At 37.2% G+C, this 15,495-nt stretch overlaps 1 protein-coding gene across 4 annotated transcripts; it reads right to left on the bottom strand.

Annotated features, from left to right (window-relative positions):
- Positions 1–2,585: 2,585 nt before the first annotated feature.
- LOC117791590 lies at positions 2,586–15,211 on the bottom strand. Of its 4 annotated transcripts, none has more exons than XM_034631376.1 (5): positions 15,094–15,211; positions 5,379–5,431; positions 3,839–4,102; positions 3,405–3,753; positions 2,586–3,344 (listed from the first exon to the last, which is right to left on the bottom strand). In XM_034631376.1, the coding sequence occupies exons 3-5, from the start codon at positions 4,071–4,073 to the stop codon at positions 2,774–2,776; spliced, it is 1,155 nt and encodes a 384-aa protein (XP_034487267.1). In that variant the 5' UTR covers positions 4,074–4,102; positions 5,379–5,431; positions 15,094–15,211; the 3' UTR covers positions 2,586–2,773. The 4 variants fall into 4 exon arrangements, with proteins under 4 accessions (XP_034487267.1, XP_034487269.1, XP_034487271.1 ...); XM_034631378.1 differs by lacking the exon at positions 15,094–15,211 and adding an exon at positions 14,460–14,519; XM_034631380.1 differs by lacking the exons at positions 5,379–5,431; positions 15,094–15,211 and adding an exon at positions 4,420–4,594 and having other exon boundaries at positions 3,839–4,100.
- Positions 15,212–15,495: the final 284 nt, after the last annotated feature.

The following is a 15,495-nucleotide window of genomic DNA, read 5'->3' as shown; positions in this document are numbered from 1 at the left end:
TAAATAAATAAATCCATATTTTCATTATCTCAATTAAATGTCACAAAACAATATACGTATAATAAAAATATCCAATTATCATCTGGATGTATTATATATTTAGCAATGGAATTTCGAAACAAGCGTTATGCAATAGTAAATAATAAACAATAAAAGAAAAACATGTAATAATGTACTAAATATACCAAGTATAAACTATGGCAAACAGCAGTGCAAAATAATATTATTATTCCACTTTATTTTTATGACAAACGCTTTTTACAATAAATAAGATTCATTATATATTCGTAAATAAATGCAAGAATCACTAACTTTGCCTAGTATTAGTTAAATAATTACAAAATCAAATGTATTGGAAAACTAAATGTCAACAAACAAAAAGCTTAAGCGAATAAATCATCTAAAATATACATAATAGAAGTTGAAATGGAAATTCGTTATTTTACAATATTTTAATTTTTTGAAAGTGCCAACTGCGATTTCAGGAAAGCTACTTCGTTGTAACTATCGATAAATGTACGTATGTGGGACGCTTATGTATGCAGGCAACTGAATGTAAAGGTTTGAAGCTTGTCACTCCTTGGGGGAAGATGTTATATAAAAAAAAAGTAAATTAAAAATATTTAATTTTTTTTAATTTGTCCGAAATTTTCTCGATTTTTGAATATAGCGCGCTGCTTTCCGAGAGCTGCCAGGCTGTTCGAAATTTTTTGAATACAAAGGTTGCCAGACGTTCAAACTATCGGTCTTTATTTTTTGTGCTGGGATTCAAGGTTGCCACACCGTTATTTGGCAGAACCAAAATACGGTAAAAAAAATTTAAAAATCAGTTTTAGGACGCCGCGCCGCATTTCTAACGGGATTTGTTTGAAGAATTATGGCGGATCATAAAAAATGAGTACCAATGCCGTATATTTTAAGAGGTAAATATTTCACGTAAGGCAGCGGAAAGGCGATCAGGTGTTGGTAGAATGCGTATATTGTCAGTTGTGACTCTCGTTTTGTGTTCACTTTTGCATAGTTTAGAAAAAAATTAATAGCAAAAAAATAAAATATCGAGCAATATATTTTAAGCGACAATACATAAGCATTCCTCCCAATTTATTGATGTCAATCTTTCATCGCAGTTGATATTGCATAAATTGAAATTATAAAGACAGACATATTTTTTAAATTAAACTAATAAGCCTAAATTTGATTTTATAGAATTAATGATTAATACAAATCCTTAAAAAAAAAAAGGGCGTACGTGTAGCATTAAAAGCAATCAGCTTTGAGAAAGTGCAACTGCAAAGCTGTCGCATGCATGAGCTAGAATTTTGTAGCAGTCAGCTTGTGAGCCCTTTGCCATTGTTAAGGCTGAGTACTATAACACGCGCTGCAGCTGAAGTAATTTGCAACTGTCAAACCGCTGTCAAGTTTAAGTGCGCCTTCAAAATTTCAACTGCAGCGCAAGGCAGGTTAAGAGTAATGATGATGAATGCTAAAATACGCAAATATCTTTCTTTTGGCCACGCACACAGCATACATAATCACATTTCACTGTCAAAATGTTGCACTTAAGTTGAGTCTGTTGTTTTCGTTTCGTTTTTGAGGTTTCTGCTTACGTCTTTCGCTTCATTCTTTTCTTTGTTATTTTTTTTTTGGCAACATATGCAAGTAATTTGATTAAATTATATAATTACAGGGCAGGCTGTTGCCTTCTTGCCACACATGCTTAGTTGCTTGCCGCTGACAGTGACGGAACACGAATACACAAAATACATGCCACTGCCAAATAAACGGTTTATACGCAGTCAATTGCGTGAAGTCATTTCACGAAATGGTGTCAGAAGTGTTTAACTTAAACGTAACCTGAAAAAAATAACTTGAAATTATTATAAAAAAATGTATAGAATAAAATAAATAATTGTTCTACTTCCAGTACTTTATTTAATTTTTAAACAGCTATGGCAATTGAGCAGTTTAAAAAGTTACTCCGATGTGGCAACTCTGTTGCCTTGATTTTATGAATTCATCATTGCCTGCTGTATAAACAGGCGGCAATTTTGAAATGCATGAATTAAAGAATACATGAAATGCTGCGCATAAACGGAGTAACAACCACATGCCACCGCATTTGAGTCAGCTGAATTGTTGTTAGCGACACTCACTGCAGGCCGGGACTAGTGCAATTTGTATTTCGCACAACAACAAATAAGCACCAGGCACGACCTACATCAGGTGACGTTTTAATGTTGCACAGCACTTAACATACACACACACACACATGACCATAACAATATCAATAAGCCAAGAAAGTCGTCGTCGTCTTCTGAGTGCGGCTTAAACACTGTCATTACTTCTGCCCATTTCCGAGGCTGTAATTTAATTAAAATATTGACGCATTAATAACAGAAACATAAACATAAAAGAAAAGCAAAACAAAAGCTAAACTCGCCTGTGGCAAGCATTTCTAATGAACTTGCCACAGATTGTGGTTTGTGGCCAATATTCATTACCACTGCCCAGCGGTGTTTTGCAGCCTCTGCAATTTAATTAATACAAATGTAATTTTTATGCACATGCGTGCAATGCGACAAGTAACAGCTCGGAACTCAATTTGTTGCCATTGGTTTTATTTGTTTGTGGCATCTATATGTATATATATATATATATAGGAAAGATCATGCATGCCTCCTCCCATCTCCTGTCTATGTAAAAAATAATTAAAAATTAGATTACAATTTGTAGGTATTTTAGCTGATTGTGGTTTCTCTTCTTAACACTAAATCTAATCATCCGCTTCGTCCATGCTACTGTGTTCCGCCGAACCCGTTGCCAGCTTCGGCTGCGACTGCGACTTCGTGTCTGTCTTCGTCTCCCGCTCCCGCTCTCTCTCCCTCTCCTGACTGACTGACGACTCGTTGGCAATGGCAGCCTGAACTAGATCGCGGGTAAATGCCTCAACCAGACGCATCGATACCGAGAGAGGCAATTCGGCAAGTGAATGAGACACGAATTCGCCAAAGGCTCGAAACTTTGCTGTTGTCGATGATGGCGTTGGTGTTGGTGTTATTGGTGTTGGTGTTATTGCTGCTGTTGTTGCTAGTCCTGTTAGCGAGGTTGCTGCTGACGATGCGGTTGCAGTTGCCGTATCTGTCGAAATAGATGCATCCAGTCGTCGTCTGGCAATCTCTGTCATTGGCTGTGCCCGCTTCTGTTTGATAGCGGCCATCACCAGTTCCGGCTGACGCAATCCTTCCAGATTACCAGTTCTTTTACCATTGACATTTACATTATCGCTGCCATTCAGTTGCGTGCTGTAATCTTCCTGACTCAATATATGCGCGCTGTGCGGTATGCTGCAACATGGAATATAGCATATAGAAGATTCGATTCATTCATTCATTACTACTACTCACTTGAGTACTGTGGTCACTGGCATCTGACGATCGCAATCAAAGGGATCCCCATCCTCATAGTCCGCATCCATTTCATGTTTGATTCGCTTGCCATAACCATTGATTTCGCCCGTTAGATCATCCACATCGTAGGGCTCCTCGTCCTCATCATCGTCCTGATGACCATCGTGTCTACTCTGCGTCTTATACGATCGTCGGGAACGTATGTGCTCGGATAAAAAGCTAAGGTTCTCAAACAGCGGCCACTGCGATCCCACAAAGGAGGCGGTCAGGGAGCTGTTCTCCACGCGTCTCTTCTCGATATTATAACGATTACGCAGCGTGATCATGCGTTCACGTAACATGGAAACTATCGAAAGATGTTAGTTAACATAAAATGTAAGCAATTTTCACTCTCTCACGCTCTGCTGTCGCTCTCTCTCTCTCTCTCTTACCGTCGTAGCCGAGCTTGTGTGATATCTGCATCCAGAGCTGAGCCACATATATCTTATCCTTGAAGCGCTTGTTGGTCCGATCATAAAGCGCAGGTCGTGAGCGATATTCTCGGATCAGACCCAAATCAAATTCACCGGTCTGGGCATAGGAGGCACGAGGTCGTCCTCGACTCTTCGGCTGGTGCATGGGCAGCACTGAATGTGCCAGCAGCAGCGGGGATGAAGCGCGCTCCATAATCGTAACTTACAGCCTCTGACCTCTCTCTATAAATCAATAAAAAAATTTAATTAAAAAAAATGAGCATTTTTATAATTGTTTCTTACACATGTACATACGTATTTTTTTCGTCTCGTTAAAAAAAAATCAAACTATAATAAATTTACTCAAAACGACTCAGCAAAAGCAACGCATAAAAAAAAGAGAGCAAAAGCAAAGTAAAAAATAAAAAAAAATATTTATCGCTGCGCGGGGGATATATTTATATGTATGTATGTATGTATAAATACATAATTAGATGCTTTTCCAAATACCAACAGCTGCCATTTATAATTTATTTGTTCACCTATGTTGAAAAACTTACTGCAATTTGCACGCTGAATATTTTAGTTAAACTCAATTTGTTTTTATATTTAACACACCACGAAAAAGGCACACACAACAACAGGCAGGCGGGCAATTGGTTTGCTTGCTGCTCTTGTTGTTGTTGTTGTTTTTCACAAGCGACAGCGACGGACGCGACGCCGCCACAGACACAAAATGCACCAAATGAGCAGCACAAAGCAAAATCCCGAAATAAAATACCAAAATAAAAAAATACTTCAAGTCAGCTGGAGAAAACTGCGCGCGTATTTTAGCACTTTTTTCGTCTTTCAAATTTAATTTATTTTTTTGCTGTTTGAAATTAGTTTAACTATTTTTTTTTTCGTTTGATTTAAAATAAAATTATTTGTGTATTGTATTAAAATGAAATTTACCCTAAAATAAATGAAATACGTATGTATTTTTTCTGCTTTTTTTTTATTCTAAATTTAGTTTTCGTTTCAGTTTGATTTAGAAAAGGAAACTGTGTATTTAACATTTTCCATTTATGTGATAACTGTTTAAAAATACTTTTCGACTAACTTGATTGATATTTTTTTTTAAATAAAAATTTACGTTTGGTTGATGCTAACTTATATATTATGATATATATATATTTATGAAGCTTTTGATACAGTGTAATAGATATTTTTTGATATAACTTATGAGTAATTAAAGTACGTTTAGGGTAAATGCAATGTAATAAAATGGCAACTTTTTTTATTTATACCCTGTGGCCATTAAAAATGGCTACAATGGTTTGGCAGAATGTTTATAATTTTAATAAACGTAATATTTAAATCTAATTTATATATCGTGTTGTTTAATACAAAAGAAGACATATTAGTAGTCAATTGTTTTCACAATTGTAATCACATATTTATTTTTAATTTTACCAAAACAACTAGTTGATAAACTATATTAGATATTTTTAGATTAATAATGTACAGTTAAGCTCACCTGATTTATATAACCCGAATCGCGTCTATGTCAAGTTTTAATGTTAAGAGAAGCTGTAATGATAGTAAACAAAAATAAATACATTAAAAAAGATATAATTATTTCATCGAAAATTACTATATTAAAGATATACAGTTTTTTTGACATACGTATTTTTTTTTATTACGGATTTTCGGTGTTGCACAAACCGCTTATAGGCCGGGACAAGTGCAATGTTTATTCAAAATGCAAAACGTTGACACCTTCCCGTCCTACAAGCAATTTATGTGAAATATTTTTGCGAAACTTCTTGATCTATAACAACTGGTATTGAATTTCAGAAGTACTAAAACTACCAAATTACAATATAATTATATTTTGCACAAAGCAAACAAAAAACCGAAGAGAAATAAGGATAAACAGGTAGACAGAGCAGCGGATCAGTGCCTAAAAATCTCAAATTTCAAAAACATACAGAAAAAATGTATTTCATATTAAATTTCCGCCCCTACTTGAAGAAGGGCTCTCAATATCTGAGACTTTTTTTTTTTTTTTTTTGTTTGTTGGACATATTTTTGTTGTGCGGGCGTCGCTGAGAACAATAGGATCGGATCGATCGTCGCTAAGGATGTGGAGATGAGAGGGATCAAGCTGAGAAACTAAAGTACCAGACAGGTAAAATTAAACTCTGCAAATCAAGCGTTAAATGCCATTTACTTACGCCTCAAAGCATCTTCTACAATATTAATCTTCTATACAAATATGTTTTTTGTATATAATTTATGTACTCATAGTATGGTTATGTATTGCGTGGCCCGGGATCCATTAACAGTTGGCTAACATCGACAAAATTTGTAATCCAAAGCGTGACAAAATTCGAAGAATCTCTCGAGATTCTCTGCTGTGGACCGCTTGGATTCTCTGACAGTGGCAATTATGAATTCTCTGAGCTGAGCGGAGGAATTGCCACAACAGCAGAAAAATCAAAGTTTCTCGAGCACTTTTTTGTATTATAGTTACATACATATATGTGGGACTCAAGACTTGGGACTGGGCTGATTCTGGAGTTGGGGGAAAAGCGCGACATTTTTATTAAGTTCTGTGGCTCAGCGTATTTCTATGCCGCTTATCTTCAGCAAGAAAAGGGGAGCTCTCGCACATAAATACATACATATATACACGTATTTGTTTATGTGATCGCAACGGGCATTAGCTTTAAGTTTAATGACATAGAGAGAGCGCGGGAGAGAGAGAAAGAGGGAAGAAGTCGAAAACGAACAAACGCGGCAATAAATTCATATTTATTTATTTTTGTTAGGCAAATACGCCCCCAACAACTATAACAACAGCCACAAGAAATTGAAGACTGAACTGAACTGGCCCCAGTTCGTGTTTAAGACTTGGCTCTCCATTGAGGAATGGGAGAAGGAATCGCAAAAGCAAAAGCTAAAGCAGCCGTCGTCCCAGGCCAATAATAACGGAAAGCGGAAACGCAAATAGACGCGCGATAAAAAAAAATATATATAATAAATGTGAAAGAGCGAAAGAGAAAAATATATAAAGCAAAAAAAAAAACGCCACATAAATTTGAAATAACTAATAATTCATTGAATAGCAACAACGCGGCGCAGTATCATGTAATAATATTTGCTTAAGCAAACAGCTGACACGACTGAAACAACAACAACAACAACAGCGCCATTGGGGCCAGGCCAACATGCAACAAACAACATCCAAGAGGCATCAGCAACAGAACCCACCTATATTCCATAGACATGGATGCTTCCAGGAAAGGAGCAGGGGAGTGTGAATGGAATAGCAACAGAGCAGGTAGTGAATCGATGCCACAACTAGTTTGATTATTATGGTGAAAAGCATAACAATCTATGTAGACTGCCTGCTGAGATCTTACAATATTAAGCAATTCTTCGGTTCATGAAACATAACATCGAATAAATATCTAGATCCAAAAGAATACAATTTTATGAACGAATTAAATAAAATTTGAGAGCAGAATTAATTTAGATGCCAAACCATGATCAAAATGACATTCCGCTTGAAATTCGGTAAAGTTTTGCCAAAGTTATGACAGTTCGAAGTTGCTCTTGCCTTTGACCTAGCAACTTTACAAGTACAAATTTTTGTTCAATTTCACATGATATTTTAGAAAAAAAATGAAAGGTCTCAGAATTAAGATTAAAGTGTTGTTTTATACTAATTACGATATAAGGAGTTGATTAAAAGTGAAAACTTGAGATTTAAAATTTTAAATTTTCGTAATTTCAAAGGGGGGACCCTTAGCATCGAAATCAATATCTAGTAGAATCTATAGGAAAATATTTTTTTTTTTAGAATTCAATAAAATTTAAATGCAGAATGAATTAAAATGCAAAATAATGATTAAAATGACATTCCGCTTAAAAATCGGTTCAGTTTTGATCAAGTTATGACAGTTTGAAGTTTGTCAGACTGCGGATTTAATCACTTTACAAGTCCAAATTTTTGTTCAATTTCACATGATTTTTTACAAAGAAATGAAAGGCCTTAGAATCAAGTTTAAAGTGTCGTTTTATACTTATTACGATGTAAGGAGTTGATTAAAAGTAAAAACTTGAGATTTAAAATTTTCAGTTTTCAAAATTTCAAAGGGGGGACCCTTATCATCGTATGATGGCTATGAAGGTCGAAAAATAATCAAATTTTCTAAATGCAAAAAAATTTGAATGCAGTATGAATTAAGAGACCGAATCGTGATCAAAATGGCATTCCGTTTGAAAATCGGGTCAGTTTTCTTCAAGTTATGACAGTAGGAAGTTTGTCGACTTTTGAATTAATGTCGGTTACGGTTTCAGTTCCGGTACTAAAAATGAAACGGTTAGTTTCGGTTAACGTTTCCGATATCGGTAACAGTATTATTCCCTGCATTCTTTTTTAATTTTTATTATATATTTTGCAAACTTGTAGATGCATTTGGCAGTGTATTTGAACTTCGATATGTTTCGACATTTTCGCTTATGATTGCGGACAGCCTTTTGTCTGTTTGGATCTTGGTTGATGCTCGATGGCGATGATGGTGATGATGATGATGGTGTGTTGTCTGTTCTAGTTTGAGGAGAATCATTTTTAATGACTCCGGGAGCAGCGCCAAGTACGAGTACAGCGTCAATGCATTGACAGGCTAAGAATTGAAAGGAGCAGGGAACTGAGAGGGGGATATCAGGGGGAACCAGGTGAATCGGGTGAATAGCTTAAAGCCAAAAAGAGTTTGTTGTTGTGGTTGTTGTTGTCCGACTGTTGCGTCTGCGCGCTGTAAAAATAACTGTATTAAATGGCCAGTGCCTAGGACTGAGTCTGAGACTGGCTTATAGAAAGGTTCTGGCCTGAGAACACTGCTCTGAGTTGGACTGTTACAATTTTAGCCTGCCTTTTTGGCAGCGTTGCAAGAGGTGGCGGCAAGGAGACTCAAACCAGTTTCAGATTGTTTAGTTGTGAAGCTCGCAGAGCACTAAAAAAGGCGTTGCACAGAGAGTTGGATGTTGGTATTGCGACTGGGACTGGGACTTGGGCCTGAAAACTTGGGCTGTGCCTTGGCTGTCTCATCTGTTGTCTATTTGGTGGCACTGCCAGCCAGCCTCCTTCTGTGTGTTGCTGTGGGCCTGTTCGCGGTGCAACATTTACTTTGTTGCCGAGTGCTTTCTCTGCTGTTTGTTGCCAGGCTGCGAATGGCTCGCTCGCACTTTGATTTGCTTGCAAATTCGGTTCTAGCCAACGTAATCGAAATGCAATTAAGCTGCCTTTTTTTTTTCTTTCGTTTTTTGGTGGCAACTTGTTGTTTTCAGTCGCATACACTCACATGGCTTGGCAATTTTTTATATGACTGGACAGTTTCTTTTCTTTTAGAAAGTATTCAGAGTATCTATAAAGGCTTATATGGAGTCCAACATTGGGCGAGTGCCATTCGAAAGGCGTTGACGTGGTTTTTTTTTTTTTTGCTTATTCTCTATGTCGTTGTTGTTGTTGTTGTGTGGCTGTGGCAGTGGCAGAGCGCCTGTGCCATAATTAAAGGGTTACGGCCATGGCCAAGACATGCCAATCGGCAGAGAGCTGCCACTTTGCACCGTTGTGAGTCGATATGCGCCATCTGGATAGCTATGTGAAATGTGTGTGCCTGATATGCATAACGGTGTTTTAATATTAGTTGGCGCAAATAAGTGGGCATGTCTCCTGCAACAACAACAACTACAACAATAACAACTGGCAAAGAGCAATGCGCACAAAATCATTCCCCACATTCGCAAATTCTCTACTCCTTGCTGCCTCCTGCCTCTCGTAGTTGCACCACAGTCATTTCGTTGATATTGTTATGCCATAATATACGAGTATTGTCCATATTTATACGTATGTGTTTCTACACAGACTTCACTACACAGTCTGGACATATATACATTACAGTTTGAGTTGCACTGTTTTTTACCGGACAATCATTATCTGCAATCAATGCAAATCAGAGTTAGACGTTTATTGGGCAAGATCTTGGCATCTTTAATTCAATTGCTGTGTGTTCTCTTCATTTAAGTATCAATTTGGCATTCAATACCTAATGCTGCAGAGCTGTAGAGTTTTATGTGCGCGTGTGTGCGTGTGTGTGTGTGTGTTCGCGTGGGTTGCTATTGAACTACAAGAATTGTGATATAAGCGTTATCGCTTTTAGGAATTCAATTTTTAATAATTTCTTTCAACATGCCACATCTGGTTTTTGTTAATCTTAAGCGTATCAGTTCTAATGCCTAAATTTCACAAGAAATATGTACTTTATATCTGAACTGACCTTGTTTAAATCCTTATTTTAAATTGACTTTCGCAGTGATAAGATAATCGTTTTCTTCTGAGTTTCAAATAAAATGCGATTAATTCCTTATTTTGGAAGAATAAATAAAAAATTAAGTGTTACACAAAAAATACGAATTATAGATTCCTAAAGCAGTTCAAAAGATCTACCAATATATAGTATTTAGGAAATATACTAAAATCTTTACTGTGTGATCAAGAAATATATTATAGATTCTAGAATCTAGATTGTAGGTCATCTAGTTTGTTTGTTCACTTCACTCTCAATATAGTGTTTGCTCAAGGCACAATTGATCGAATATATTTGGTTTTTCAATTGAAATACGATCAATATCTAGTTTTTTTTAACATACGTAACTTAAGCTCACTAAATTCCAACAGTTATTTACAGCTATGAAATAACATGACTCCAAGTAATAAAGTTTTATCATTTAATTAAGTTAAGTTCTTCCGTCAATAAATAAAAAGAAAGTACATTTCACGATTTACTCAAGAAGTAAGTAAGTAATAAAAGATATTTCCATTTGAAATGTAAGCCATGCCACATGCAACAAGTGCTTGCCTCGTTAGCAATCAAAATTACTCAACTGACGGCACAGTGGTACGATTACAGTGAGCACTTTGGGGGGACACAACTAAATGGCTAACAACTCAATTACTAAAACCTGCTGAGCATCTAAAAGCCAAGCAGCTTTGGTTAAAATGCAATTAATAGGCCAACACATACAAACACACACACAACCGAAAAGAGAGGAGCTTGTTGCCAAGTCAGTAAGCAAATCATTAGCATCCAAAAATTTGCGCCCAGTTATAATCCGCAGCATACTTGTAGAATCTAACATGAAGCTCAAATCTCAGAAAGTTCTCACACAAATTTCCGACCAAGATTTTAAAAAGATTCGAATGCTGCTGAAGCAACGTGGCGTTAAATCTGTTCCAATTATACTATCTATGTGTGTGTGTGAGACTATCGTATAAGCAAAGTTTTAGAAACGATCTTTGAGGAATTTAAGCCTCAAATTTCGCGCAGGCGAACCAAAAATTTCAAAGAGCTAAGCAAATTTTGTAGACGCTTATTATTAAGAAGGTTGCCCCATAGTTATACGGTTATATGGGGCATTGTTGAGTGTACATGTGTGTGTAGATATTCGATAGCGCCAATTTGATATGCGGCTAAGGAGCAACACCACAAATTAAGTTTCATAGGAAGCGGCGATGAATAAAAATAAAAGAAGAAAAAAAAAATAAGCAGATCGCAGCGTCTTAACTACCTGGGAAGCTGTTTCATCTACCTCTTCTAATATCCATGCCCCTTCCCCTACCCCTGCCCCCCGCTCTCACTGATCATTGCCCCTTTCCATTTGGGTTTTATGCGAGTGACGATCGTAAAGATAAAATGGTTAAACCATGCAAGAAGAAAGTTCGTCAAGCTAATAAAAATATTGCTAATTTAATTAACAAAGAGAGAGAGAGAACGGAAAATGGAGAAAAGGATGACAATAGAGGCTGTAAATAACAAATTTACTAGCTGTTTAACCAAACTAAATTGGGGAAATGCGAGAAATGCACATGTATAGAGTGTATATATGTATAAATATATACTCGTATCTGAGCGTCGAGACCGAAACAACCGAAATCAATATCCAATCATTAATCGTTAACTAATTCCATGAATTTTGGCAGACGGCCGGCACTCGGCACACGGACATTCGGACATTCGGGGATAGCGGCGTCTGCTCCAACCAACTTGGCTCCTCGCCAACCACATAGCCGTCTCGACCGTCCAGTGGCCCATTTACCAAGTTCCGAAAACGCAACCAGACATGCCACACTAAAGACATATATTTATGCCCCAAAAGCCACTCTTGGCGTATTTAGAACAAGCAAAGAAAAAAAAAAAAAAAACTAAAACAGAAAATATCAAGATAAAAATATTTTTCGGCTGCCCTTTTTGGCGATCTCCGGCAGCTGCTCCGGACAGTGGCTCCTAAACCAGCGTATTTGTTGTTGTTTTTGTTCATCTTCTTGTTGTTGTTGTTATCGTCGTCTGCAGTTCAACTCCAAGTTCCAATCCTCAGTCCTCTATGGTCCTGGAGTTTTCAATTCGATTCCAAGCTGTGTTTCGTTTTCGATTTCGTTGCCAACAACAACAACAACAGCAACAACGACCGGCAACCGACGACCATGAAACAATTTTATATTTTTGCGAAGAAGATCAATAAAATTTTACCGACAACTGTATTTGGGTATGCCAGCCCCAAAATTAGTGTCCAAATTGTCGTGCAGAACGAGTTTCGGGTCACATTTTTGGGTTACACAGTAAGCAGAAAAAAGGGCAGCCCAGAAAAAAAATAAATAATAAGAAAGAAATAATTTAAACTTCATAAATTCTTCTCTTGTCGCAGCGAAAAGTGTTGAGGTTGCGCCTAATTTATGTGAGATAGATCTATAGGCAATGATCTGGATCACGTGGAGTGCTTAATAGAGATGGATTTAAGATAAGAGACAGCTCTAAATGAGCTGGAAAAGAAACCTTTTGGGATTGTGTTTACAAGAATAGTTTGTCAACTCTAATAAAGTTCTAGCTTGTTTTTAAAGAGAAGATGATATGGAACTTTAGTTCTTGAAAGATTCCACCAAATAGAAAAATTCTGGAAAATTGTATTTTGAAAAACAAGGTATCTATCAATAGCTTATAATTAAGATTGGTGTATAAAAACAGTATTTTAGAGAACAGTAAAGGGAGCATCAAAGACAATTCCAGGGAAAACAACAACAACATGGTAGCGCCGTGTGAGTTCCTGCCAAGTTCTTGCCGGTCTGTAACAAAGGTGCGCTGCAGAATTCTGAGAAATGCGAACCAAAAAAAAGAGCAACAAAAAAGCTTTGCCTCCATGCTTGTGTGGGAGGTGGAGGAAGAAGGATAGCAATAGTAGAAGGAGGCAGACAGCGGCCAGTCAGTCAGTCAGTCAGTCTTCGGCGTTGTTGTTGTTGTTGCAATCACCATTGGCACCCCGGCACTAATGAATTTGTATGCAAACCACAGACATTTCATGTTTCATGTTATACGGCAATGATTTGGCACAAAAACGAAAGCCAGCTCAAAGAAGAAAAAAGAAATCCGTAACGGAAATGCGCGCAACACATAAAAAAAAAACAAAGAAAAGAAAAGGATCAGCAGCAACATTTTGCGAAATTAGTGCAGGCGGCGAAAAAGGTGCTTTTTTATACGAATATAAAAAGTATGTATGAAATATATATGAATGTATGTATGTATATATGTATTTTGATTTATGCATAAGCAATAAAAATTATAATAATGAAGGCGCTGACAAGGAAGGAGCGCAGAAGCTGTGACGCAAAGCAAAAGTGCAAAAACTGAGCGAAGTTGGCAACACACGTGATTTCGGATCTTACTCTCTTTCTCTCTCTCTCTCTGCTGGGTTGCCCTTTCGCTGCTCCATTTGTGTTCGCGTTCGTTGCTTTGGCGCGCAAAATGCAAAAAGTATGTAATGTGAAATATCGTATAACGTTGGGGGTGAGGATGAGTCATAATCCACAAAATACTGGGGCACAAGGGGCTACTACTTTGTGCTGCCTAAAAACAGTTGGTCAAAAAAGTGTTTTGACAAACAAAATTTACATTTTTGTTTGCTTTTATATTTAAAAATAGTTAAATTTAACAAATAAATTGATATGTTGAATAAGAATTCATAAAAAATAATTTTTTCTCTTGCTAGACATAATGCGTAAATTAATGTTTAAGTCAAAACACTTTGTTGACCAACTGTATGTTGAACAGTTAAATTGAATTAAAAAAATTAATAAATTGAGATATAAAATAAGAATTCATAAAAAATATATATTTTTGATTTTGCTATAAGAATTTCCTGGACCCCCTCCCCCTAACAGTTCTCATAGCAATCCGCTTTTGCGTCGTTAAAACCTCGCCGAAGGGGTAAACTCTCTCTCTATTCCCCTTTCTGTAACTCATGGCACTTCTGTTCGTCAGATATTTATTGCGTCATAAGCTTAAATGCAAAAAGCACTGTGTGAATGTTGAATGTCATACTGGCAAACGTCAGTTAGTTGATGTTGATGATGGCGATGGTGATGGTCAAACATAACATACGGAATTTGGACTTTGTACAGGCTGTTAAATGTTGAGAGAGCGTCTCAATGGCTGCTGCACCCAAACGTCAAACGGTTAAACATAAAAACTAACGGCAGTTTTATACTCTAGCATAAGATTACCTTTTGAGTGCATAGTCTTCGTCTGTAGCGTTGCCGTCTTGTTCTTCATAGCCGAAAAAAAAACAGCAACAACAACTGAGAGCAAAAGAAAAACCATTTCGGCGACGAAAATTTAGCGAACGAGTGGGCGCAGGCGCAGGCGAAGAAGACGAAGGCGTTTTGCCAAGATCCCCAAAGATGATACACAAGCAATCAAAAGAAATGCAATGGCTGCAGCAGCGTCGACGTCGCCGTCGTCGTCTTTTGCTTGTCGTGCTGCTGCACTTGCTGCACCGTTAGGTCCATGCTGGGGAGTTGGCCTCGGCCTCAACGTGAGTTCAAGATCAGCAGCAACAACAACAACAACGCCGCACCCACCAATTCCGTAAACTTCAAACTGCATCTGCGTAGCCTTTATTTCTTTTGGTTGTAAACTTTGCAGCAACTTCAACTGCATCGAAATCGAAATGTTGTTGTTTTGGCATATTTCGTTTTGCATGTCTCTTTGCACTTAACACACAATTAGTTTCTTTTCGTTACGTTTCAGCACTTTGTCTTTTCGCCTTACATTTTAAGTAACGGTTCTGTAGTTAACAAATAAAAACACACAGATACAAACACAAATACGCACACACACACATATATAACTTCAAACCTTAACAGCGTCGCGAACCAAAGTTTAACACGAGAGAAGAGATCATTTCATTTTCACCGCTAAGAGACCGCGTTGAAAAAGAGAGAGAATTTCTTAAGAGTTCTTTTTGCACAACCGTCCTCGCTGATGGTGCGCGCGCAATTGATTCCTGCTTCAGCGACAACGTCGCTCGAAAGCGTCAGTCGCACAGCCTAAGAAGAAGAAGAACTCCTGCTGTTGCTTCTGCTCTGCTGCTGCTGCTTTCGAGAAGGCAGCGACGCGACGCAAGCAGCCTTCCAGGCAAAGATGCGACGTCTACAAAAGTAGTGATGAGCGCGTGCTGATATTTCAGTAAGAGCACGATATATTTTTTATATATGTATGTGCATAATTAATTTTTAATTTTAATTTTTTTTTGAATAT

The sequence above is a fragment of the Drosophila innubila genome (genome assembly GCF_004354385.1).
Source record: "Drosophila innubila isolate TH190305 chromosome 3R unlocalized genomic scaffold, UK_Dinn_1.0 2_E_3R, whole genome shotgun sequence".
NCBI lineage: Eukaryota > Metazoa > Arthropoda > Insecta > Diptera > Drosophilidae > Drosophila > Drosophila innubila.
Note: the sequence above shows the minus strand (reverse complement) of the source record. Positions and strands in the feature narration are given on the sequence as shown.

Excerpts from the sequence above, each read along its gene's own strand:
- LOC117791590 (XM_034631376.1), bottom strand. The coding sequence starts at position 4,073 with ATGGAGCGCGCTTCATCCCCGCTGCTGCTGGCACATTCAGTGCTGCCC. Across the intron at positions 3,754-3,838 it reads ACACAAGCTCGGCTACGACG|TTTCCATGTTACGTGAACGC; the intron begins GTAAGAGAGAGA and ends ATCTTTCGATAG. Across the intron at positions 3,345-3,404 it reads CCAGTGACCACAGTACTCAA|CATACCGCACAGCGCGCATA; the intron begins GTGAGTAGTAGT and ends TCCATGTTGCAG.